Here is a 26,968-nt window from a genome sequence, read left to right as displayed (position 1 = left end):
GAAAAAGTCAAAATTTTCTGAAATTTTCACGTTTTTGACTTTTCGTAAATTGGACCTTTTCAAAAAGTTAAATATTTCACAAAAAATTGATTTTGACCTAATTAAAATGCCTCAAAATGGTCGGAAAAGGGTTATTTTTCACATTTTTTGGGTTTGCTCCTAATTTTAGACCCCCCGCAGAGCAGAAATCGGCATTTTTAATTTTCAAAGACAATCAGGGACAAAATATTTGGCACAAAAGGGAAATTCACCGGGGTGTTTTGAAACCACATTCGATTTATAAGTGCTCTAAAGTAGGTTCGAAGGGTAGAGTTTTAACTCTGAGTTTTAACGCTAGACTTAAGACTTAGGACCTTAGGATCTGAGGATCCAAAAGTTCAAAAATGGTCTAGTAGGGCTTGAAATATAGCCTAGAAACCCATAAATCCCTCCCAGATCGAAATACTTGATGAAATCAAGTTGAAGGCCTAAAAATTGACATTCTCGCTCGAACTTCAATTTTCGAAAAATTGTAAATTAGCCAAAAGTGCCAATATATTATGACCCTGATTGTAGTAGCCAACTGGTAGCCCATTAATTTTAGCTTGAAGTTGTTTGGTAGCCCGTAGCCGGGTGAAATATGGTAAAATATCTTTTTTAGAGTGACATCATGTTAAAAGTAAGTAAGTAAGTATTTATTTACCATTTAACACTACAGAAAAGATACAAGTGATGATATGCACAAAAAAAATATATGGAAGGAGACCGCCTTATAGTCTAGCTAATCAAAAAGATGCGGCCACCTAAGTACAGATTGCGTTTGTAACACATTGTAAATTAGATAAAAATGTTTATATATTTTTAAGAATTTTGTTATGTAATGAAAAATAAATTAAAAGAAAGTTTGCTAACCTTTCTTGGTAGGGGAGGGGTGTGCTCAGTATCTCCCAAGACAGTGAGTAAGGGCGAGAGATTTAACAAAACTGAAATCAGATGAGCTGAGGGTAATATTTGGATAAGATCGCTGCATGCTGTTCCAATGTGTTATGCAAAACTTAGAGAAAGATTTGTTCCCAAAGGTAATGGTGTTGTAGGAGGGAACAAAAAGTAGTTTCAAACATGCTCCTCTGGTACTTTGAGTGTTTTCGTCTTCAGCATCGAGCTGAATAAAGTTAAAAAACTCCAGAAGGTCAAAGGGTAATTTGTTATTTAGGAATCTGTGGACAAAAGATATATTAAGGCATTTGACAAGGTCAAAAATCTTGAGAATTTTGAGATCAGAAAAGAGTGGAGAAGAAGGGCATCGAGAGTTGTTAAAAGTAATAAGACGTAAGGCTTTCTTTTGAAGGATAAATATAGGCTTGGAGGTGGTATTGTCAGTAAGACCCCAGAGTTGGCAACCATACTGAAGATGAGAATGAAAAAGAGCATAATAAATGTTAACTAAGGTTTTTGTTGAAACATAGTGCCTGAGCTTAGATATAATACCATTTGATCTGGCAAGTTTAGCTGATAAAGATGTAGTGTGGGCTTTCCAGTTGAGGTGCATGTCAATCAAAACGCCAAGATATTTGATATTTAAACTTTGAAAAATGTTCTTACCTTAAGAAAAGGAAGAAAAGGAAGAATTTTTCGACAGTGTCTGAAAATTAAAAATTCAGTTTTTCCAGCGTTAAGGGATATTTTATTGGCTTTGAGCCAAGTTTGGAGGGATCTTAGGTCACGATTGACTCTGTTGCAAAGGGAAAGAAGATCATCATTAAAATGTAAAATATGGGTATCATCGGCGAAATGAAAAGTTTCACTTGAAAAGATTGCATTGTGAAGATCATTAATATAGATTAAAAATAAGAGAGGTCCTAGAACAGAGCCTTGTGGAACACCATGAGGGATTATTTTAATAGAAGATTTATTGGATGAAATAGAGACAAACTGGGATCTGTTAGATAAATATGATCTGAACCAGTCATTAGCCTTTCCTCTAACCCCATAGTGGTCCAGTTTTGAAATTAGAATAGAATGATCAACAGTGTCAAAAGCCTTTTGCAAATCAACAAAAACACCACACACAAAGTTACCATCATCAAGAGATTTCCGAATACGTTCAACAATATTAAGTAAGGTATGGATGGTTGAGTGAGATCTACGAAAACCAAACTGGCGCTCAAAAAATACTCGATGAGAATCTAAGAAAGTAATAAGACGAGAGTACATAAGTTTCTCAAGAATTTTCTCTATGTTGGAAAGAAGAGATATAGGGCGATAATTGGATATTTCAAGTGGAGAGCCTTTGTTTTTGAAAACGGGAATAACTTTCGAGAGTTTAAGCATTGAGGGAAAACAACCAGATTCAAATGAAAGGTTAAAAAGAAAAGAAAGGGGTCCAGAGAGGTCAAACTTTAGAAGACGAAGAATTTTTGGGGAAATGCTATAAGGGCCAGATGATTTGTTAAAGGATAAAGAATTAATTGTTAGTAAAACTTCAGCAGGGTTAACACGATCAAGAAAAATAGAGTTCCTAATGCGATTTTTGAGATAGTGAGAGAAGTGACGATTGGTTGGACCAATTTTGGAACGGACAGTATCTGCAATAGAAGTAAAAAAGTCATTGAAGCCATTGGCAACAACGTTTGGGTCAGAGTTGAGATGGCCATTGACACGAACAGATGAAGGAGAAGATTTGGAATCAGATCCAATGATATCTCTGATCCCTTCCCAGACTTTCAAAATATTTGTAGCATGAACGGAGAAAAAATTGGAATAATAATTATTCTTACTCTTACGTGTAAGAGTAACTATGAGATTTTTGTATGTTTTATATCTTTGATAGTAAAAAGATTTCATAATAGGGTCCTTGGTTTGAATATATTTTCTAGAATAAAATTGACGTTGTGAGATTGATTTAATAATTCCGGGGGTGATCCATGGTTTAGCCCGAGTTTTTTGTTGGCGTTTGGTCACAACAACAGTTGGGACATGTTGATCAATAAGGTCTTGGATAAGATCATAAAAGGTTTTGAAAGCTTGATCAACATCTGTTATTCGATATAATTTATTTACCCAATCAATATTAAGAAAATCAAAAATAAAATCTTGTTGTTTTAAGTTTTTCCAGTCCTTTCGGAAGATTTTTTCATTCTTTGGTTTTACAGAGGGACCACAGACAAGATTAAATTGAGGAAGATGATCAGAGATAGAATAAAGCAAATTTCCTGAAAAGGTACGCTTTTCAGAAATTGAAGAAAAAATATTGTCAATAAGTGTCATGGAGTGGTCAGTAATTCGAGTCGGAAGAAAAATATTAGGTATAAGAAAGTGTGATCCAAGGTTGTTCAAGTAAGATAAGATATTGGGATCAGAAGAAGTGTTCAAAAGATTAATGTTGAAATCACCTAGCAAAAGAATTTGTTTATTTTCTTTGTTGATTTTATTCAAAAGTGGTTCAAGAAGTTTATTGAATTCATCAAGCGAAAAAAGAGGGTGTTTATAGATGGATCCAACAATAATATTAGTAGAGTTTGGATGCTGGATTTCTGCAAAAGTAGATTCAAGAAGGTTGAGCAATACAACATAGAGTCAAGATCTTTGCGGGGTTCAAAAGAGAAATTTTTCGAAATGTATAACATAGTGCCACCAACAGAAGCCTCTGTAGGCGTGTAAATTGGTTCCTGAAAATTTTCAAGATTGAAGTTGAAAGATGGTTTTTTCCCCTTCAAAATACGGGTTTCGGTGATCGCCATAACATCAAAATTAAAATTGAGTTTAGAAATAAGAGTGGTTAGATCATCTATGTGTAGAGCTAATGAAGCAATATTAAGGTGAAGAGAAGAAAAAGAGAAGGGCCCGCTTTCACGGGCAAGTTTTTGGAAGTCAGGAGTTTTGTAGTACTTACAGTCAGCAGCCATGAGATTATCAAGGTCCAGACAGTTGTTTTAGCAGTGGTCAGAAATTAGGTGAAGATTACGAGCAACATCAATAAGTTTAGGGTTTAGGGCACCAGAGAGGGAAGGTTGGGACTTGAGATTAAAGGGAAGAGCCCCAAGGAGACATTTGGGGCGTTAGGACTGGTAGATAAAAATTGAAATTCAGCAAGAGTTAAGCCTGAGCATTTTAATTTTAGGTGAGTCCAAAGTTTGCAGGAGTCACAGAATATCGAGTTACCTTCTTCTTTGACTGTCTTAGAACATACTGAGCATGGGAATAGTGTAGGCATAAAAGTAAACTTACTTAATCATGGTGGGTCTAAAACAAGACAAAAATAAAATAAAAACACCAGAGCAGAAGCAGACCCAACAAGCAAGATTTTTGTAAACGATAAAAAGTTCGCACAGCTAGGCTGCAATTTTGATTGAGAAAGCAAAAAATCAAAATAACAAAAAAAAAAACGAAAGTGAAAGTAAAAAGAAACTTGCGTGGTTGTCATCTAAACTAAAAAAATGGGTAATCACAGCCAAGCACAGAGCAAGCGAACGGGAAGGAAAAAAAGAAGGAGTGGCCCCGTAAGATGAATTATCAAAAATAAACAAAATTCAAGAAATAATCTAAAAAGTATGAAAGTCATATCCAGGAAAAATTTTCTCCAGAGTTGACAAATGTTATATTTTAGTGTGAACATCAATCAACGTTATTTTCATTGATTGCAATGTAAACACTTCCATTATAAACCCGGAATCTGTCAATCAATCTTTCATCATATAATTTCTTACAGGAACTCCAAAGAAATTTTGAATAGGGAGCAAGGTTACAGTTGATAAAAATTTTGCCTTCTAGATTAGCCTTTCTCAGTTTATCTGAAGCGGATTTACTTAAGTTTTTTTTTGTTTTGGTGAAGTTTATCACACTTTTTCCTGTTCAAAAATCTTACAATCGTTCTGGCAGATTTATCTTTTTTACCTTTTTTAAGTCTGTGGCAGGCTTCAATGTCATTTTCCTCTATTTTAACACCAATACTTTCTGCAATAGCGATTACTTTGGACTCAAGGTTATCGATTTCGATATCATCAGGGATTCCACAGATTTCAATGTTGTTCCTCCGGACGTATTGTTGAAGGTTGAGGTTTTCACTTTCCACTTTGATAAGTCGAGATTTGATATCTTTGATGTTTGATTTCAAAGACTCATTATCAGCTAACAAAATTTTATTTTCACTCTTTAGTTGAGATATAATGTCGGATTTAGCATTACTGATTTCTTTAGAAAGGTCATCTTTGAGTTTTTTTATAATATCTGAAAGGGATTTTTGTGTAATGGTCGATTTGGAAAATCAGAAGAAATTTCATCGCTGTTAGTATTAATCCACGAACATAAATCATCGACTTCTTGATCGTCTACTGAAGATGAAGAGAGTTTCTTGGTTTTTCTTTTGCTGCTGTTCTTTGGTTTCGTCATTGTAACAAAAGTTCAATCAAAATATTCAACCCACTCAAGGAAGTAAGAAGCTTTTTTGCGTACGCAAGAGCACGTCTGACCTCAACGATAGTCAGTGCGCGAATGAAGAGGAGAATGGAATAGAGTATCTAAGATCGAGACATGCGCACTTCATGAAAATGTGGACTTTGTTAATTTTCATCGAATTCTTTCTAAGATGGGCTACATTGATTTTTAGAGTGACGTCACATTGAAAATAGGAGAAACGAGTATCTAAGAATTATGATTGTTAAAGTAGCCCATTTAAGATTTTTCTACTAAAAAACGGCAAAGCCCAAATTTTAATTAAGTGCGCATGTCTCGTTCTCTATTATTCGTTCCCATTCTCCTATTATTGATATGAGGTCATTGGGAAATCATAATTTAGGCATATTTGAACGGGCTACAGGCTACCAAGCAAATTCAGGCTAAAAATGATGGGCTACCAGCTGGCTACGAGTGGGCTACTGTCAAAGTAGCCCATTTAAGAATTTTCTACTAAAAAACGACAAAGTCCAAATTTCAATTAAGTGCGCATGTCTCGTTCTCTATTATTCGTTCCCATTCTTATAACATTGATATGACGTCACTGGGAAATCATAATTTAGGCACATTTGAACGGGCTACAGGCTACCAAGCAAATTCAGGCTAAAAATGATGGGCTACCAGCTGGCTACGAGTGGACTACTGTCGAAGTAGCACATTTAAGAACTTTCTACTAAAAAACGACAAAGTCCAAATTTCAATTAAATGCGCATGTCTCGTTCTCTATTATTCGTTCCCATTCTCCTATTATTGATATGACGTCATTGGGAAATCATAATTTAGGCATATTTGAACGGGCTACAGGCTACCAAGCAATCTTAAGCTAAAAATGGTGGGCTACCAGCTGGCTACGAGTGGGCTACTGTCAAAGTAGCCCATTTAAGAATTTTCTACTATAAAACGACAAAGTCCAAATTTCAATTAAGTGTGCATGTCTCGTTCTCTATCATTCGTTCCCATTCTTAAAATATTGATATGACGTCACTGGGAAATCATAATTTAGGCACATTTGAACGGGCTACAGGCTACCAAGCAAATTCAGGCTAAAAATGATGGGCTACCAGCTGGCTACGAGTGGGCTACTGTCGAAGTAGCACATTTAAGAATTGGCTACGAGTGGGCTACTGTCAAAGTAGCCCATTTAAGAATTTTCTACTAAAAAACGACAAAGTCCAAATTTCAATTAAGTGCGCATGTCTCGTTCTCTATTATTCGTTCCCATTCTCATAATATTAATATGACGTCCTTGGGGAATCATAATTTTGGCATATTTGAATGGGCTACACACGGTCGTTCACCGCGCGACAATTTAGAACAGTTCGCGCTGCAATGTCTCCTTTTTTTCCGTTGAAAAAGTAATGGCGGTGCCCGCCCCACGTGTTAATGTCGTATTTGCTTATTTTGACTGTTTGAAAACGAGGCCGTAAAAACGGCTGGGGAAGTGCACACGTGAAACTGGATCGAAAACAATCCCTTAAGAACACATCTTCGAAGGAATAGAGCCTTTTCTTCAAATCTAACCAACTTTATGGTAAATTTTGCTTGGTATTGTCAAAATGAAGGACTTTGGTATACCACACGACAGGAGAGAATACAAAAGCTTGGAGCAAACACCAGAGGTAAGTAAACTCTTTTTGGAAAGTAGAAAGGCAGGGCTAAAATCCAGTGAAAAAATTATATTTGTGTCATTTTTTTAACTGGAGTTATCCTCTTATGAAGGATGACTATAATTCCAGTTTCCGCCAACAAGACAATATTACTACTGTTTGTGAGGGCTTAAACTTTATGAAAAGTGCTGATATTAACCTCTAAATGACAAAATTAAGTTACAAGAAGTTGATTGTAAAAATTAAAATAAACTGATGGTTGAAAAATTAAATTTTCCTCATTATGTGGCTTTTTTCAGCCCAAAGTTTGTCGTGAAACGTAGAAATTTCTAGGCTATGGGGCTTACGAGAAATTCCGTCGTAGAAAAATCTACGTTTAAACCAAAAATCATATCATATTAGATTTGATACTTTTTTGTTGGGAAGGTGTCATTAACATCTACAAGATACACTAATCTTTTTGAAAAAACAAATTAATCTGGACGTACCCAGCTAGTATATTATACCAGACGTCCGCGCTCGATAGGATCGATCATCGGAACTGATCGATGACGGATCGATATGTGATCATTGGATAACTTAAAGATCCGGATAGGAGATAGATAGAGGATCGATACTCAAGTTTTTCTTAAGCTTATGATTAGTTATCGATTATTTATCGATCTATCGTCCATCTTTTATCAATCTTATCGACCCTATCGACTCGTACTCGATTTACGATCGATAACAAATCGATTAACGATCAATGACGAATCGATTAACGATCAATGACGAATCGATTAACGATCAATGAAGAATCGGTATATTCAACTCGATTGAAATACTAGCTTGATAATGGATCAACGAAAGATCGATACTCAAGACTTTTTAATGGCTGAATCTTCCATGGATCTCCTATCCGGATCGTTAAGTAATCCATCGATCACATATTGATCCGTCATCGAGCCGTTCTGATGATCGATCCTATCGAGCGCGGACGTTTGGAATATAAAAAAATAGTAAATGATTAAAATTTGAACAATTTTTTTACAACAGAATATTTTGCAACAAAAAGTAAATTGAATGAAATGCATTTTATACATATTATTTTCCTCGGGTAACTTAATGCATGTCCCAGAATTGCATTAATTTTTCCGCCCCAGTTCCAGTCCCTAAACCATAACAAATTATACATTTTTGGAAGCGTATTTGGATGTAGAATACCGTATTCGGTGTAACTTAAATTCTATCTCAGCAGAATTTGAGTTTTTTTAAGAAAACGTGATTATGACGTCATTATTTATGACGTCATAATTTTAAAAAGTTGAATATCTCAAGAACCAATACTCAAAGCTTTATGGAATTTTGACCGATGATAGAACTCATCAAGAGGAGGAGAATTCTTTTTAAAAAATTTGAAAATTTGCTGATGTCAGCATTTTATCGCAAAAATTCGAATTCTTGCAATTTCTGTTGACGTCATTAGTTTTCGGAAAAACTTTTAAAACTCTTTGAAACATCTCAATGTACTTTATCACTGGTCCAAATTTCATAAAGTTTTGATTTATATTTCTCGAGATATTCAACTTTTTGTATTTATGACGTCATCAATCATGACGTCATAATCAGGTTTTCTTAAGATATCTCTAATTATACTGTGAAAGAATTTAAGTTACACCGAATACGGTATTCTACATCCAAATACGCTTCCAAAAATGTATAGTTTGTTATGGTTTAGGGACTGGAACTGGGGCGGAAAAATTAATGCAATTCTGGGACATGCATTAAGTTACCCGAGTCATTTTTATTCTTCAGAAATTCTGGTTTTCTTTGATGGCCTGAGTGCAATCGACTCTGGATGAACCATCTCATCATGGCATGAACGCGTTGTACATCATTTTTCATGGAATGATATTTTGTTTTCATTTCATTAAAAGTCTTATGGATGCTGTCTGCACCTTGTTCACCATAAATTCCAAATGACGAACCCCATTTCTCCATGAAATTTACAGCATGGTCCTCCAAGAGGTGTAATTTCGGTGTTATTGTTTCACTTTGGAAATTCCGTCGAAAGAAAGCAAGTAATTCATCAATATCGTTTTCTGTAAGGTAAGTTTTTGGAAATACATGGATTATAATTGAAATTTACTACCTTAAGGGAACTAATTCTCCCGAGACAGCTTCCCTCACGAAATAATTTATTTTCTATGCACTTATTTTCGTGCATTTACTCAAATGGCTACGAGGATTAAAATTTATTTGAATTATAGAGACATTTGTTCCCTTAAGGTAATTGGAAAAATTATTTCTAATTTAAAATTAAAATATTTATAGAAATGTACGTTCTTTGGGAAATTTTCTGGAATGGAACATTCTTATTTGAAAATTATAAAAATTATGAGTTTTAAAATTGGGCCATATTCATGAAATACTTGTTTTAAACTCACGTAAAGAATTTAGCTCATTAGGGGATATTCTATCAGCCCTATTGATGGCATGATGGCATTTGCTGTACAGCCCAAACAGCGTCTTGAAACTCTTATTGAGTTTGAGGCTGTCATCGTGTACCTCAGTTCCAGCAAACCCATTGTTGCAAACAATGATGGGTGTTGTGTTGCACAGTTTTACAATGTTCTTCTCCTGAAACAATCAAAGCAAGAAAAAAACATTTTCACTTACCACTGCAATTAATCTTTCTTTAAAAAATGAATGTGTACTGATTGCCTTGTGAACATTCTATTTCAAAAATTTTAATTGAACTAATTGACAACAGGAAAGTGGCCTTTTCAGCATATTTAACATATACAACTTTTTTTGTCAAATTTGATTTTAGATAAAAGTAATATTAAGGGTGCTGTGGAAAATATAAGGGTCCCATACTTTTAGCATTTTGTGAACATGGTTGCCAATAAAGCTTTTGCCATGATATGCCTGTCTGCAGATGTGGAGTTTTTGTAAAAGCTTATCAAGCTCAAGAGTGCATGGTCCTTTCTTGATTGAGGTTGTTTCTTGTTGTTCATACTCCAGTTCATTCTCGTTGTCTTCTTCTTGATTCTTTTCTTCTTTGTCCTCTTCGTCAACTTGTTTCTTTACGAGTTTATCAATATCCTTTTGCTGAATTTGTTTAGAATTATGGTTAATCTGTCTCGCATGAAGTTCAATCAAAAAATTTAAAAGGGCCAGTAAAGGATAGGCCAAACAATACAACTTGCTTTGGGGCATTACTCCCTTAGAGAGAAATTTAAAAGTTTTAAATGATTATTTTTAACTATAAAAATTACCTTTCTCTCTACGATCTTCATAAAATGATCAATTCGCGGATTGTATATCTTAAATATTTCTTCTTCATTGTCAGGATCCTGACTGACCTGCATGCACATAGCTGATTGGATCAAATCGATGTATTCATTGGCAACATCAATTTCATCTTCTAGAGCTGCAACCTTATGGTATGTATCTATAACACTTGGTTTCACCTCCCCCTTTCCAACTGCTATTTTCAGATCAATTAGCTGCAATAAAGTTTGTTCTCAATATGAGTATATGGCGTTAAAATGTCAAAACAAAAAAATAAAGTAAAGGAATTTACTTGTGCAGACAGAATCAGGTTAAACTCTAAATTTTGGAAAATGTTTGAACAAAAATGAAGACAAATGTAATACCTTGCATTCTTTCTCAAGTAAATTATAAAATTTTTTGAATGTGCCCAAAGAAATATGTAACGTCGGTAATGCAACCTGAATGAAATAAAATAAAACTGTTTATAGATTTTAGCCTAGTTCTTGCTTGGATTTAAAATTTTTGTGTCATCTGACAAAATTTTGCAATAGGCCAATTCATATTTATACCTGGTCAAGAGGCACGTTAAAAATTCTTTCTCCGATGACGTTTTCATGAAATTTGGCTTTAGACTTATTCTCATGGCGTTGGAATTCTTCAAGCATACGGTCCAATGATTCCAATGTTCTTTTTGCACAGTTTCTTTGTATGCGAGGAATCTTCAATTCGCATTTCATTATTGTGCAGAAGAGACAGGGTAATCGACCTGAAAAAATGTTGTTAGGTTGTCCAATAAACAGTAATTAAGAAAAACGATTAATGAAGGTTATTTATTCACAATTGTAATTTTAACTAATTGATTTCACTATTTAAACTTTCATTTACAAATTAAATTTATCGGTAAAAACAAGTCGGTCGGGCCCGTAGAACAACAAATAAATTCCCTTCACCTTACTGAGATTCAAACTTACCTGAAGCTCCTGAGATACCATATGCTGCACAAAGGAACTCGTAGTCCCCAGTTATAAATATGCGAAAACAATAATCACTAAAATCAAAGATATAGAAAAATACAAACCTTCCACACTTTTTTAAGAAAACAAGGGTAAAATATGGCTTAAAAGCCAAAGAATAAGTTAATGTGAACCTGAAATTTCAGAAATTACCAAGAAAATAATGATTTTAAATTCACTTTAAGTTCTCAAAGCACATTTATAAAGCAAAAGTTAGTATAGAATTTTTAAAACTGAATGAAAAGAATTAAAACATGAAATTTAATTTATTACTTCCACTTCATTTGCTGAAGCTCATCTATCTGGCTTGTATATATTCCAAAACCAGCTCTCAAGTTTGACCTATAGTCTTTTGCCTCAAAGTAGGAAAACACAACAGTGTTGTCTTGACTGTTGGGTTTCGATGTGTTACAGACTTGCATAACTCCTTTAAACGACTTGCCCCCATGATCACCACCTAACTTCACGTGTATTTCATGGTTCATTTGAGGATGGTGAACAAGCATATCTTCACTGAAAGAAAAAGAAGCTTATGCTTAGAGGTTGACCAGCTCATGATGGTTCCTTGGCAACACCTCTTCAATATCCAATTGTTTCGATGCTTAGTTTGAGTTTTCTCCAATAATGGCATTGATTTGGCTTTACTTTCAAGTAAATTATTTTCAAATATTTTTAGGTACAACTTACTGGTCCAGTTTGTCCACATAATCGACAACAAAAGAAGGAAGATGTTACACATGACTCCATGGTGCAGACAGTATATGGTATTGACCTTTCCTATCTTTCTTTTCAAACAAGAAAGGTGTCATTTCCACAGCAAACATATCACCAGCCCACTCACGTGAAATTTTTCGTTGCTTATGATTTGATGCTAATTCGATATTGAAAGACAACATCCACCTTTAAAGTTTAAAATTGCAATTAATATTCCTAATCAGTCTTCTTTACTTAATTGTAGGGGTCGAACAAATTCTTTTCTGGGGTAGGAGGGGTAATCAATGGCTTTAAAGTGTTGCTCTCACTGAATGTGTTCCAAAACCGTTGAGTTTATAAAAAAAGTTACAAATAGTTTTTGAAAAATTGTAAAAATTTAGTAATTTTTTCCAAAATAATGGAAAATTATCCTCCCTACAATTAAGGACAGAAGAGTACATGAACAAGATGAACAAGAACGGTGGTCATTACATAAAATTTTGTAGAAAAATTGAATATTTGTACCTATGACACTAATTTGTTCAAGAAAATAGTGACATATATCCACCTTCTTGTCCACCCACACCAGAGTAGTTAAATTTCGATTTTTAAGTCTCAGAATATTTTTCTCTTTATTGTTACTTTGTTCAGTATATTTACCTTGCCATTCCTTTCATCTTTTCCCAGGACAAACGGAGATCAGACTTCATGGCAACGAGACTCTTTTCGTCGATGAATGGTGTGATGTGAGCCTTTTTAAGAATAGCTATACTTATTTCAAGCGTGAATGATTTCAAAAGAGATGCAGTCTGACATGCTGTTGCTCAGACACTATGGAGAGATTGGCCTTCAAAAAATTGTTGCGTCTTTGCAATGTTCGCTTTGTCACTTCAGTGCTATCCTTTGAAGCGTTTGGGATGTGCGTCATGATCATTGGCTAGAAATTGATTTTTTACTTATATAAACTAGTTAAATCTCTTATATATGTTTTCAACCATAATTTTCCGAATATTCCATAGCCTTTTGTGAAAAAATCTTCATTGTATTCTTTGAAATTCTCTTGAGCCTCAATCTGTTTTATATAAGCAAGCACCCTGAACCTCTTACAACTTACTTTGAAGTAATTGAAGCAAAGTTTTATATTACCTATTTCATATGACGTTTTCAATTATTGATCAATTAAATATGGCATTACCTTAATTAGATGTGAATAAAAGTGTGTAAATCTCTTACCCTTGGGCCTCCTGAAGAAATAGCGATTGCCTTATTTTGCATCTCGGAGTTGGCCATCTTGTGTTCGATGATTGAGGCTGCTGCTTGTTCTGTGATCTTTGGTAACTTTGAAGTCGTTGGTAAATTTATAATATCTTTTAGCTTGATATTTTCACAACTTTTCTCGTGTAACGACTTTTCCCCCGTCTCACCAATCCCGAAAGTTTCAAAGATAGTAACAACTTGTTAATGTGACGACTCGGTGTAATGTCACTGGGTTGAAAAGTTATTTCACAAACAGGACAAGATAAATCACCAAATGCACTTCCCTCGACCGACCTGATTATACATTTGAAACAAAAGTTATGATCGCATCTCAAAATCGTGATCGGTTTTCTGTTTAGTTGAAAGCAATAGGAACATTTGCATAAATTCAATTGAGGATTGTACTTCTTTTAAAAATAAGTGTTCTGGAAAGATGACTTCGATGCAAGTGGCAATTTCTATACTTGCTTGCCTTGTCCAAAACACCAGCTCGGCCTTTTTCGATGGTCTTCCTTTTGGAATTGATTTCTTTGCTTTACGACCCCCACTTTGATTGTCGACCCATTGTTTATTATAGTGGTGACACACGTTGCAATTTTCACTGTGGGGAAGCCAGGCTGGTATCGAAATTGGATTTACTGTAGCGGTGGGCCGTTTTTTAATGTTTCTCATTTTAGTGAAGCATAGTTAAAACACAATTTTTTTGGCAGCTGTAGACCATTATTCACTGATAAGTCCAAGTAAAACACATTCTCGAGGTCGGCTATATTTTCCCTGGTTAGGTCAGAAAGATTTATTGTTCTCAAGTTTTTGAACAGACATCCACAAACCAGACACAGGTTGTCAAGGACATCATCATGACTCATTATTTCTATCAATCTTGTCAATCGAAACGTAAGAAGTCAATCTCGGTTGTTTCACTTGGTCTGCAACTTTTTCTGGTTGTGTTTTGGTTTTGCAACAAAAATTTTCCCGCGCAAAATATTTTCGAACGTTTTGACGATATTTTCGAACGTTTTGACAATTCGAATCTTATTTTTCAAGATGGCGGATCAAAATGACAACATGAAAATAGGTTTCAGATTCCGAAAAGTGGCTGTCTATAATCTTCATTATCTTTTATAAAAAAAATGACACAATTAAGTTTACTTCGGTACAGGTTTGGAAATTTACTTGCCTTTCAAGGTTTTTTTTGTTTTTGCAATAACTCTGCTTCGTTCTTTCTCTTCAAGTCGATATTTGGCCCCTACTGCATTGAAATTCTCATGCAGATTTTGGCAGATTTTTGTATTTAAAACAAGGATTAGGAGTATTTGACTTTTTAAATTTCAATTTGAGCAACCTGTTTGTCATTTTTAGTCAAAAAACATCAAATTACATGTTTATTTTTCACAATATTTACTTTTTTGTGTTTTGACGCCCGCCTTACGCCATACCGCTTCAACAAACGCCCGTGGGAATTTTCAAAAACGCCCGTTTTGTCAAATGTCGCGCCAAAAGCCAAAGTGAATGGCCGTGTACAGGCTACCAAGCAATTTCAAGCTAAAAATGATGGGCTACAGGTGGGCTACCAGCGGGCTACAATCAAAGTAGCCCGTTTAAGAACTTTTCAATAGAATATGATAAAGCCACTTTCTCTATCAAGTGCGCATGTCTCATTCTCCTATTATTGATATGACGTCACTCGTAAATTAATATTTTGGCATATTTGAACGGGCTACAGGCTACAAAGCAATCTTAAGCTAAAAATGGTGGGCTACCAGCTGGCTACGAGTGGGCTACAATCAAAGTAGCCCATTTAAGAACTTTTCAATAAAACATGACAAAGTCACTTTCTCTATCAAGTGCGCATGTCTCATTCTCCAATGTTTGTTCCCATTCTCATAATATTGATATGACGTCATTGGGAAATCATAATTTTGGCATATTTGAACGGGCTACAGGCTACCAAGCAATTTTAAGCTTAAAATGATGGGCTACCGGTGGGCTACCAGCGGGCTACAATCAAAGTAGCCCATTTATGAATCACGAGTAAAGCTCTAAAGAGTTAGATTTTGATATTATCTCAGACATATCTTTTTTCGAAAGAAAATCGATAAGACAAAAAAACAGTAAATTAGGCTTCCTGTTTTTAAATGATCAAGAGATACATGATAAGAATGAAGGTGAGAGAGAATGCACCTGAAAAAGGTTACTACAATAAATAATCAAGAATTACTATCAGTGTCAGATAAACAAATAATGCCTGTCAGTTCTGCGTTTGGTTTAAACAACTCAACCATAGACGCCATCTTTGCTGGAAGCACTTCTTCTACAACTTCCTCCTCAGCCTCTGTATCAGTCTCTTGTATTATGAAAACTTCTGAATTATACTGGTTGAATCTCGAATGTCTTGAAAACAGCTTTGAAGATCCATCTTTTGAAAGTTCCAACGGCTTGTATTTATGATGTACTCCTTCTTTTGGTGATGTTTATTTTTTATTATGGCTTGCTTTCTCTGTCAGAAAAAGTTTTCTTCCTTGGCGCTTTTGAACTATTCTACTTGCTTCGACATTCTTGAGAGACATTGCGCTCGCGAACTACTTCACTAAACGCTAAGTGAACACTCCTCGTTCATATGCCTTATTGTAGTTGTTTTCAATAATCTTCCTCATTTTAGGGAATGCGTAGAGAACACAATTTTACAGAACAATTTGGTCCCAAAGGACCATTATTTTCATTCTGTTGAGATTGACTGAACAATTAGTTAACTTGACACCTTTTTGTTCACCTTTACAAACTTTGAATCCATCTTGTTCTTTGTTCGCCTTTATAGAGAATGAAATGTGCTCCTATTTTGGGCACATTTTATTCATCGTGGAAGGAAACGAAAATTTCTCTTTGTTGGGTCCTAACGTGGAGTGTCATTTTGGGAATTAAAGTTCTATAGCCGTATGAACAATCTAGACAATTTCTAAAGTTCACTCACATGGTTTATTGTTCAGTTTCAAAGGGAATGATATTTTATAAATTCTTTCGAGCTTTTTGTTCGCCTCCAAAGGAGTTAAACAGTTCTATTTTTCAGGGACAATTTGATACACTGTTTAGTGAATTGGATGTTTCAAAGCCTGGTGAACAATTTAAGTCATTTTTTTTGTCCGGATGAAAACGGCGCGCGCTGTCTATCTAACCATTCCTGATTGGAGAAACATTTTGGCGCTTTTATTTAGATACAGAAAGTGAAACAGGGGTACACTTTTTAAATCCAAAGTTTTTAACAAAAGGAACCTTTTGTTTAACAAAGAAACTACCAATAGAAAAGTTAAGAAGACCCCCCGTTGAAATTTCTAAAAATATAAGGATAAATAACAAAAAACTTCTATGATTATCATTAGAGGTTTGGCCACGAGGGCCAAACGCAACCTCATTGTAAACTGGAGGGTATTGGATGGTGCCGCACAAGGAAAACGTAAGCTGCGTTTGCGCCAAAACGATAAAGGTTTATTCACTTGTCCATTGTTGAAGCAATGCTTGCACATCGATTACAAAAGTTGCAGAGGATTAAGGAAGCATATTAATACAAAGCACCCCTGGTATTTCTATTTTGATCAACAATCCGAGGTACAGAAAGAAAATATGATTGATGAAATGCCACCAGTAAGAAGCAAAGCTTTCACAGCAAAAAAGCCCTGTTTTTCTTTGGAAGAAGGTATAGGTCTGGAATATTTACAATGGCTGACTACGTCATGTGGAGGAGGTAAAACAAACAGAGAAGCCGTTCAAATTGGTAAGAGAACTATGAAATCTTTTATGAGTGCTTTGGGAAATAATTCCGACGAGAATGAATTGACTTATGAATTTGTGGATTGTTGTTTGGGATCTGCAAGCATTATCATTTCTTTTTTAAAAACATTGGAAGAGTCTTGGAAACTGAGCTCGTCAGGTGCACTAAATAACGTTAAGGCCATTACTGACATGGTAGACTTTCGAAAGGCAAACCGGGTGTCAGATGCTACATTGAGACACTTTACCGTGACCGAAGTTTACTTAAGAAGGGCTAAAGAGAACTTACGAAAGAGAAAGCGTGTCGAATGCACTCGCAATCTTGATTTGGAAACTCTGATTTCCAAAGATAGTTGGGCTTCAATTGAAGAAATGGAGAGAGTTGTACCGTTTTACTTGCCTAGATAAAAAAGAATTATAGAAGCCTGCCAATCAATTGTAACACAGAGAGACTTGGTATTTAGTACCAGATTCATTACAACTTTGCTATTCCTCCGTGTTAAATGCTCTAGACCAATGACTTTTCAATTTTTAACCATCGAAATGATCGAAAAGGCTAAGGAAAACGACGGTTTCATCGATCAGACGGAGTTCGAAACTGCTGACACTTTGATATGAACTACAGACATTATAGATATCATCGATCTGTATATTTTAAAAGTCCGCCCTAGATTAGCTACAAGATCTAATTTTCTTTTGATAAACTCTAATGGCTCTCAGTTTCAATCATTAACCATTGCAATGAACATGCTTGTTTATGAAGCAATTCAAAAATATATCAACCCTACAAGATATAGACAGATTATTGAAACTGAAAGCAGTGATCGATTATCACTAGAAGAACAAAGATTTATATCCGAGGATCAAAAGCATAGTTCACAAGTGGCTAAAGTTTATTACAAAAAGAAACAATCTAGATAAGTTGCAATCGAAGGCAAAAAGTGTATGAATAAAATGACAAAGGATTGTAGGAAGCAGGCCGGTTCGCTCATGGAAATTTATAATAACGTGGATAATGCTTTTGATCAAAACGTTCTTGAAAAGAGTCGACAAATTATTGCTTCTAGACCGTCGAGCGATCAAAATCATCCTTGTTGTTCGAAAAACCTGGATCCATATCAACCTGTTGACGAATTAAACGAATCCACTGATTTTGTAACGACACAACGGAATGTGACTGAAGTAGTTGAGCAGCTTTCGAATAACCAGCAACCAGACGCTTTACATAAAGAAAATAAATCCAATGTCAACACAACTCGTGTCCATGCAAATTCAGACGCAGTCATTACCAATCCCGCCCCTCCAAAAAGAGCTCCCAAAAACATAAAATTTACCGAAGAAGAAGACGGTTATTTAAACATGGGGATTATGAAGTATGGAAAGACTGCATGGGCTGCTATCTTGAAGGACGACTCTTTGAAATTTCACGAATCACGAACTAGAGACTCTCAGAGTACGTGCCAGCTCTGCAACATTCAAGAAACGTTTCAAAGACACTTGAATTGAATTTTATATTTTGAAATTGTTAAAAAAAATTTATAGCACTTCATTTTTCTAGTATGCAAATCTATGTTTCATATGTTATTGTTCATCGTAAATGTATTACAATACTAATAATATCACAGTTTCTTTCACAGCTTCTTACTTCATTTCGATTAATTGCCCGTTTGTGATATGCTTTGTATTATTTGAAGACGAATAGGAACTTGAAGATGGAACTTGAAGATCTTGAAATGTTTTTATTCTGAAGTACAACAAGCCCGTAACTGTAACACGCATGTGTTAAAAAATAAACCAACAACTAAAGTTTCTTTCGGGTTATGTTGTAGGTCTGAATCATTTAAGGTTTGTTTCAAAAATTTCCTGCCTTAGTATAATGATAATATTGTAATATCGTGTAATGATGTTGATGATAAAATTGATCCTTTATGTGAAATACTTTTTATACAACATCAATGATTTAGCCCTTAGGATTTTGAGAGTCTAAGCTAAGGCTGGTGTACAGGGTTGTTTGTCAAGACGGAGACATATTGTTTTTAAGTGATTTAGGGCCTATTTGTTTCATCACTATTTTTACTATATTTACTGTAAGTGCCTCAATTCCTGATTCTTTCTGTCTAAAGTTGTTGCATTTCTTGTAAAATAATGTGCTCTCAGTACTATTTCCTTTAAAAAATAAACCAGTAAAAAATGCAAATACCACAGTCTTTCCAAGCAGTTGAATTTTCTTGATTTGTTCATTGCATCTGTAGTAAATTTTGCACGCATAATATAGCGCCAATGTTTTTTCGGCCTCGTATTGGCTTAATGACGTCATATCGTCACGGCATAAATTATGTGAAAAATGGTAGCTTAAAATGTAAACAAACTAAAAACGAAAAGTTGTTGACCTTCTTCTTGCCTTTGCGATTTTCCAATTTTTGGTGTTCTTGGTTATCTTGATTGATTGCTGCCTTTGGTTTTTAAATGGCGTCTAGACAAGAATTAATTCACCTATTGACCTTTGTTATGGACGACAATGATGAGGAGGAAATGGCAGCGTTATTATTACAGTCCAACAATTCAAGTATGAATGAGCTCGAGGCAATGAGCCATGTATTGGCGGTCGCAACAACCACTCGAACTAGATTTGAGAGACCAGAAAACTTTGTCCTGTTACAAGTACCACGGTACAACGACTTTCAATTCAGGATGCTTTTTCGTATGGGTCGTAGTACGTTCGAAAAACTTCTGCTTCAAATAGGGACAGACCCTGTATTTATTCAAAATAATCCTGGAGGTATGTTTAATTTAGTAATACCGTACTTTTCTGACAATTAAGCAAACTTGCCCTCTCAGCTGGTACCATGCATACATTAAGGTAGGGAGTTCCTGGTGGAAAGAACTAGGAAACATCTGAAATATCTTCAATTTTAGAATAGAAAAAACTATTAACGAAAACTTTCCTATTTCATTTTTTAGGACGGCCAATGACACCAACCGAAGACCAAATTATGCTATTTTTGTGGTATTGTGCCACTCAAGATGATTTCATGAGGGTCGGTGATAGATTTGGCGTTGCGTCTTCCACTGCGATAGACTGTGTGGACCGTGTTTCAAAAGCCATCATCAATGTAATATATCCGGAGTATGTAAAGTGGCCAACATTTCGTAGAGCAAAGAGAATAATGTCTTCCTTTAGTAAACGGGGTTTGCCGAAAATTGTGGGTGCCATAGATGGTACACACATAAGGATCAGCCCACCTAGTGAAAAGCCAGAGCAGTATGTTAACCGGAAGGGCTTTCACTCCTTGAACTTTCAAGCAACTTGCGACAATAATTTGTTGTTTACAGATGTTTACGGTGGTTGGCCTGGTTCTGTCCATGACGCAATGGTGTACGAAAATTCTGATTTGGGCAAGCGCATTGCAAGACACCCAATCAACACGTGTCACGGTGGGTACCTTATTGGGGATGCAGCGTACCCCTTATCGTTTACGCTAATAACACCATACAAAAATTATGGGAACTTCAACGCCATCCAAAAACGCTTCAATTACGTCCAGTCCAGCTCTAGAGTGGTAATAGAAAGAGCATTCGGTCTACTTAAAGGGAAATTTCATCGATTGAAAAACTTTGAAATGCTTCGACTTGACAGATTGACTACAATAGTTCATGCCCTCTGTGCAATACATAATTTTTTGATAGTAAATGAAACAATTGAATACAACGACCGAAGAGAGAGAGTCGACTTCGACGAAGATTTGAATGATGAGACAATAACCTCAGAAGTTTCTAGTAGCTCAGCAAAAGAAGTCTCACGAAAAAGAGATAGAATCGCCCGAACCCTCTATTCCAAGAGAAACAATCATCATTAACATTAAGTTTATTATCTATTAAATACCGTTCAATTGTTCAAGGCTTTAGTTTCAAAATTTATACATTTAATTAATGTTTATAATAATAAATTATTTCCAAATTAAATTACTTTTAATATTCAATATCTTTTTGTTCAATATTCAATATTTCAACTAGATTATTAATAACTATTTTCAACTATATTATTAAAAACAATTGAAACATGATGATAAGGCTAAGATTTCGAAACTTATTTAAGTTAAAATATCTAAAATTTGAAGTGTAATAAATGTAGTTAGTTGATAGTGTAGCTAAAAAGGTGATTTCTTGTAAATTTCATTTAATTATTTAGACTTTTTGTAGGCAAATCGATTCTATTACATGAAATACGCAAACTCTAGCTGTTTTTAATAGAAGGAAACAAAACCTAATGTTTTCATTTTATTTTAACGACTATGGCCACATCTTCAATAAGAAAGCTGAACAGAAGATAAGTTTTCTGTAAACAACCGGAAAGAAATTATAATTGCCACCGAGCGAGCACAGCGAGCATAGGTGGCTTCATAGCTTCACGAGGTTGTGCAGATGGTTTAAATTTTCGCCGTCTTTTTTTTTTTTGTCGTACACAGCTAGCCCGTATTTATAGTATTCCGTACATTGGGGGATTATGGCGTGGGTGTTTGGCTGCGGGCGTACTACGGCCAATATTCTAAAGGTGGACTCACTCACAAAGATAAAAACGGCGCTTTTCTTAATAATTAAAAATACGCTAGTGTAAGAAGTGTAACCAAGCCTCTGTAAACATTAATCGTGAGCATTTTTAATGGCTGCTTGAAACTAGTTTTCACCGCCTTTTGCAACTTGCTGCTGTTTTTATAAATTTTTATCATGTTTTCTGGTCTTTTGTGGAGTATTTAAAGAGGTTTATTTTTCGTTTACTACCAAGTATTTTATGTTTGTGTAGTTAGTGAATGCACCAATAAATTGATAATGCTCAGTAAATAGTACAAAAAGAGTTAATTTTCCACAACAACTCATAGCCCTCTTCTTCACCAAAACTACAAACAGCACAGGTATGATCTTTTACTTTTATCTGATGAAGTTTGATTGGTTTTCAATCAATGTGTTTGGTTTAAGAAAAAGTTCCAGCTTTTCCTCCCCGATGCCAGCCCAGGCGATGTCAACCGAACCCTATCAAACCGATTGTCGTTATCGAACCATCAAATTTCATCGAACGAAATCAAACGGTTAGGTGTTTGATTACCGAGCCTGATCGAAGAGTAATCGAACTTTACCAGAAAATCTTCGGTATTGATTAAAGTTATATCGCAGTTTGATCAAGTTCAATCAATGTTTTTGTAGCTCAAATGGTTCCAGTTATTGCTAGCACAATAGCTCTTCTAGCCTAAGCGATCCCTTACAATCATTGGATTAGCAGAAAAGAGTTGCTCATGTGCTCTGAGAATGATTTGTGAACGAAAACCGTAAATCAAACACATCAAACATCAATCAAATTAATCGAACCTTACCGGAATTTCTTGGTTCGATGACTGTTCGATTTGGTTCGGTAATCAAACAGTTCGATTGACATCGCCCGGCCTATGGGTTGATAGATATTTGCCTACTCTATAAGCTTTTTAGTGTGAGCGTCCGCTAATAAGCCGTCGGAAATAGGCAAGAAGGTAATAAATGAAGCTTCAATATAGAGCTCCACCGATCTTGATACCTTTTGCTAATCAGGATTTTCATTTTGAATCGTTAAAAACTCCAGTGTACTTTTCTGGATTCTTTTCCCTATATATATTTTACGGGATAACCAGGAAGAAATTGGGGATGGTTCGTTTAATGGGATGTAGTTTAAAGTAGTTATAAAGGAGTCATTGTTGTGATTTGTGCTTATGCAGATTTATTGCATATAGAAAAACCGCTTAGCCCATCATTTTTATTTGGATGGATTGTTTATATTGTCATTTTTAAAACTAACCCATCATTTTTATTTATTTAGATATATTCTTTACATTGTTAAAAAAGAAAATCTTCACATTATTTCTTCATGTAACCAAACCTATGCTTATTAATTTCGCTTAGCGAAAGTATTACGATAGCCTTCCGTGTGTCTGGCTGGCGAGACATTTTTTAGGGCGCAAATTATGGCGTGGGCGTTTGGCTGCGGGCGTACTACGGTAAATATTCTAAAGGTGGACTCACTCCCAAAGATAAAAAGTGATAAAAAACAGGGCTTTTCTTAATAAATAAAATACGCTAGTGCAAGAAGTGTAACCAAGCCTTTGTAGACATTCATTGTGAGAACTTTTTTTAATGGCTGCTTGATTTTGAAACTTGCTGCTGCTGTATAAATTTTTATCATATTTTCTGGTCTTTTGTAGAGTGTTTAAAGAGGTTTAATATTTGTTTACTACTAAGTATTTTATGTTTGTGTAGTTAGTGAATGCACCAATAAATTGATCATGCTCAGTATCCAGTAAGTAGTACAAAAAGAGTTAATTTTCCAAACAAACAACAACATTATTAACCCTCTCTTCTCTTCTTCACCAAAACTACAAACAGCACAGGTATGATCTTTTTTACCTTTTTTCACCAGATAGTTATGTGTTAATAGTGAAACTAGTTGTGACAAACAGTCAGTTTTAGCAAGTACCGTGAAGTCGGGTAACTTGCATCAGTGGTGGGTAACTGGCACAGCCATCAAATGACTGACCAATCAAAGCAGCAAAATTCAAAACAAATGAACTACGCAGCTCCGCTTGCAGCTCTAGCCTACCATTTTTGTTTTGGTTTAACTTTGTATTTTAATGACCTGTATTTTAATGACCAAATGGGTCATTCATTCATTTGAGGGCTATGCGTATGCAAGTTACCCGATCTCACGCTATTTCTTAGAAATCATGTCAATTGAAATTCAGCAACCATTTTTGTATAATCGAAACGACCCTGTCTAGACACTGCCGTACATTGTCATTGTACGGTGATTTACGGTGGGTAAGGTGGGGTGTACAGATAATACAGCAGATTTCAAATTAACCTATTTTCATCGCCGCAGATCGCCGTACAAAGGACATTTAGATCCAGCCCCACCGTACACCACCGCACAATGTACAGCGGTCCCTCGTTAATGATGACAGTTTTTTATCCGATGAAGTTTGATTGGTGTTCGATGAGTTTGATTAGTAAAAGTTCCAGCTTTTCCTCCCCGATGGGATGATAGATATTGGCTCGCTCTTTAAGCTTTAGCGTAGGTGTCTGCTAATAAGCCTTCGGAATGTAAAAAGAATGGGCAACAAGGTAATAAATCAAACTAATAGACCTTTTTTCAAAGAGGACGTCCTGTTGAATAATTATGTAGTCCAGCTATAAAAACAATGATAGAGCCATGCATAATTACTGTATCATGCATATCGTAATAATTATGCATGGTTTTATCATTGTTTTTCTGCTGGACTACATAATTATTCAACAGGGTGGCCTCTTTGAAAAAAGGTCTATTGAGCTTCAATCAAACTTCACCGATCTTGATACACCTTTTGCTAATTAGGATTTTCATTTTGAACCATGGTACGTTGTCTGTATAAGATTCCCATTTCCGCACTAAGATTCTTGTTACTTTTCTGGAATCTTTCCCCTATATATTTTTCACAGGATAATCGGCAAGAGATTGGGGAGGGTTTGTTTAATGGGATGCAGTTTAAAGCAGTTATAAAGGAGTCAAAGTTTAACCTCAAGGAGTATTATTTCTTTAAAGCTTAAAGTTGGCTAGTTTTTACCCTGCAATTTTCTAGTCCAGAAGCTGGAGCTGGAGCTCAACTACACTCATTTATTTTATAAGCATAACGTTTATAAGCATACTAAAGCTCAAATTTCCAGAAAAATTAAGCATGCTAAGCATACCTTGAGGCTCACCCAAAGAAATTTTTAGAATCATAATTTCCCAAACTTCAGAAAATAACACAAGAATGAAGAAGAGAATTACAAACAAAATTCGAAAAATTGGTGATTTTATTTTGTTTAATCTCTTATAAATAACACAACTTGGTCTCTTGAGAATGTACACTATCTAAACTTACATAATTTTTTTACCAAGCATAGGGTTAAGCATAATTTGAGTCTCAATATTGAGATTTACTTAAGCATAGTGAGCTTCAGCCGAAATTTACCGTATGCTTATAAAAAAATGAGTGTCCTCAACTGCTTTTTGCCTTTAATGGGCTCTTCCAGAAAATGTCTGTACATGGGGGTGGGGGAGGGTAGTAAAAAATCTACAAAATTTGTCCTGGGCCTTGTCCTGGGGGGAGTAAACTTGCTCTCGATGGGATCAACTGATGCTTGTCCGGGGCGGGGAGGTTAGACCTGCTGTCCGGGGATCAAAAGTCACAATGTCCAGGGGGGGGGGGTTTCCAAAAAATGTTATATCCTTCCCCCCCCCCCATATTCAATTTTTTTCTGGAAAAGTCCAATGATTTTGATGGTGGTGGGCCATCATTCATATCAGAAAGCGAAGATAGTATACAACAGATTTTTCTGACTAGCCATTTTTCTCAATTTTAGATAAATTCTACTGTTTATAAAAAGAAGTTGATATAAACTTTACGCAAGTAAGAAGTCTTTATCACAAGTTCCTTCAAAGCACAAAATGAGGTTTCTGGCATCAAAGAATGAAAAGTTCATTTTTTCTTCTTTGTTTTCAAAAAAATTTACAAATTATTTTTCTCAAGTATATTGCAGTTCTCTGAATTGAAAGATTTTGTTTACGCTTTATAGAATAGAATTCTTTAGTCGCATTTTTAAAGGAATCTTTTTTTTAATGGATTGAGATTTTTCATTAAAAAAACAGGGTATCTATGACCTGTGTGTACATAACATTGTGTATATTTTGTGTAACGCTTCATTCAAAATGCATAATGCTGCAGGAGTCACGTATCACGCGTCTTCGTCGTTGATGTTCAAGTATTATGCGAAATTTTCGACTTTAAGTCGTCTTGTATTTTATTTATTATTATTAGGTGGCACTTAGTGTAAGCTATATCTAGTAATTATTTATAGTTTTTTTTCGATTCTTTCAAGAACACTGATCTTCCGTTCAGCTAATGCTTCCAATCGTTGAAAACGAGCTTCAATTGCCTGCTCTCTCGCCATTTCTCTTGCTTCCATTTCTTGCTTCCATTTTTCCATGCGTGCCATCATTATGTCCGTTGAGGATCTATATTTACGCTTTTCATCGCCTTCGTTTGAACGGCTGGTGTTAATAGACGCAGAAGAAGATGATGAGGATGATAGGTTTGGATTTTGGGTTGTAATTGAGTTCGTGCTTGCTAGATATTTTGGGGTTATTTTGGGTTCCTTTTTGACAGCCTCGTGCAGGTTTTCGTGGTAGTATGGTAATTTTCTGCGTCTATTTCCAGAGACATTATTTTGATGTATAGCTTTATTGTATGTTCTCAACATTGAGTTCCAACGTGTAATGCATTGTTGTTTGGAAGGAAGCTTGACTCCCCTAGGGATTGTCAAATGCAAGTCTCTGACTATAAATCTTTCCCAAACCTTTGTCGCAGGGTTACCTTCAGAAAATCTTTCTTTATATTTCACGTAAGTGTCGATAAGCTGAAGCGTTAGACCCTCCGACCAGTTGTATCCTTTAGCTTTGTTACTTTTCTTTCCAGTCACATTCACCGTCTCGCCACCCTCGCAATCATTCTCACTTTCACTCTCATTTTCACTTTCACCACTCGAGCCACCATCATATTCGTTTTCCTCGTCATTCATGGAAATTTCAGATAGTTGATTAAAATCATCATCATCAAAGGAGGCATTTTCCTCATATTCAAAATTGAATAGATCAATTTCATCTTCATCATCAGATGGTCCGGGAGATGTACAAATAGTCTCGGTGTTCTTCTTTTTCTTTGCTTCTTTCTTGCTTCCCTTCTTCGCTTCCTCTACCTGAAATAAGCAAATAGGAAATATTTACCACCCTAACCTTATTTCCTTATTCATTTCAATGTCAAGGCATCTTGCTGCACCCTTGGGTGGGGGACATTATGTCAGCGAGTCTTTAGTTTAGCGTGGCTTTGTTTACCAGATTATGCAGAAATCGTC

The 26,968-nt window shown here is 35.4% G+C and overlaps 3 protein-coding genes and 1 long non-coding RNA gene across 4 annotated transcripts; 2 read left to right on the top strand and 2 right to left on the bottom strand.

The window, feature by feature from the left end:
- Nucleotides 1-4,210: 4,210 nt before the first annotated feature.
- On the bottom strand, nucleotides 4,211-10,238 carry LOC136798834 (uncharacterized). The gene is made up of 5 exons (XM_067055507.1): nucleotides 9,897-10,238; nucleotides 9,464-9,656; nucleotides 8,810-9,118; nucleotides 4,873-5,205; nucleotides 4,211-4,221 (listed from the first exon to the last, which is right to left on the bottom strand). The coding sequence occupies exons 1-5, from the start codon at nucleotides 10,236-10,238 to the stop codon at nucleotides 4,211-4,213; spliced, it is 1,188 nt and encodes a 395-aa protein (XP_066911608.1).
- A 116-nt stretch (nucleotides 10,239-10,354) lies between these two features.
- LOC136798846 (uncharacterized) lies at nucleotides 10,355-13,052 on the top strand. The gene is made up of 3 exons (XR_010845440.1): nucleotides 10,355-10,465; nucleotides 11,985-12,072; nucleotides 12,689-13,052. It is a non-coding gene; the product is annotated as an uncharacterized lncRNA (long non-coding RNA).
- A 6,361-nt stretch (nucleotides 13,053-19,413) lies between these two features.
- Nucleotides 19,414-21,167, top strand: LOC136798845 (putative nuclease HARBI1). Its single transcript, XM_067055518.1, has 2 exons — nucleotides 19,414-19,799; nucleotides 19,982-21,167. The coding sequence occupies exons 1-2, from the start codon at nucleotides 19,487-19,489 to the stop codon at nucleotides 20,875-20,877; spliced, it is 1,209 nt and encodes a 402-aa protein (XP_066911619.1). The 5' UTR covers nucleotides 19,414-19,486; the 3' UTR covers nucleotides 20,878-21,167.
- A 4,738-nt stretch (nucleotides 21,168-25,905) lies between these two features.
- Nucleotides 25,906-26,812, bottom strand: LOC136798844 (uncharacterized; the record flags this gene model as incomplete). The annotated part of the gene is given in 1 exon segment (XM_067055517.1): nucleotides 25,906-26,812. A coding segment is annotated over 1 exon segment (726 nt). The 3' UTR covers nucleotides 25,906-25,909.
- Between the last annotated feature and the right edge of the window lie 156 nt (nucleotides 26,813-26,968).

The sequence above is a fragment of the Clytia hemisphaerica genome, unplaced genomic scaffold, assembly GCF_902728285.1.
Source record: "Clytia hemisphaerica strain Z4C2 unplaced genomic scaffold, Clytia hemisphaerica genome assembly, whole genome shotgun sequence".
Taxonomy (NCBI): Eukaryota; Metazoa; Cnidaria; class Hydrozoa; order Leptothecata; family Clytiidae; genus Clytia; species Clytia hemisphaerica.
Note: the sequence above shows the minus strand (reverse complement) of the source record. Positions and strands in the feature narration are given on the sequence as shown.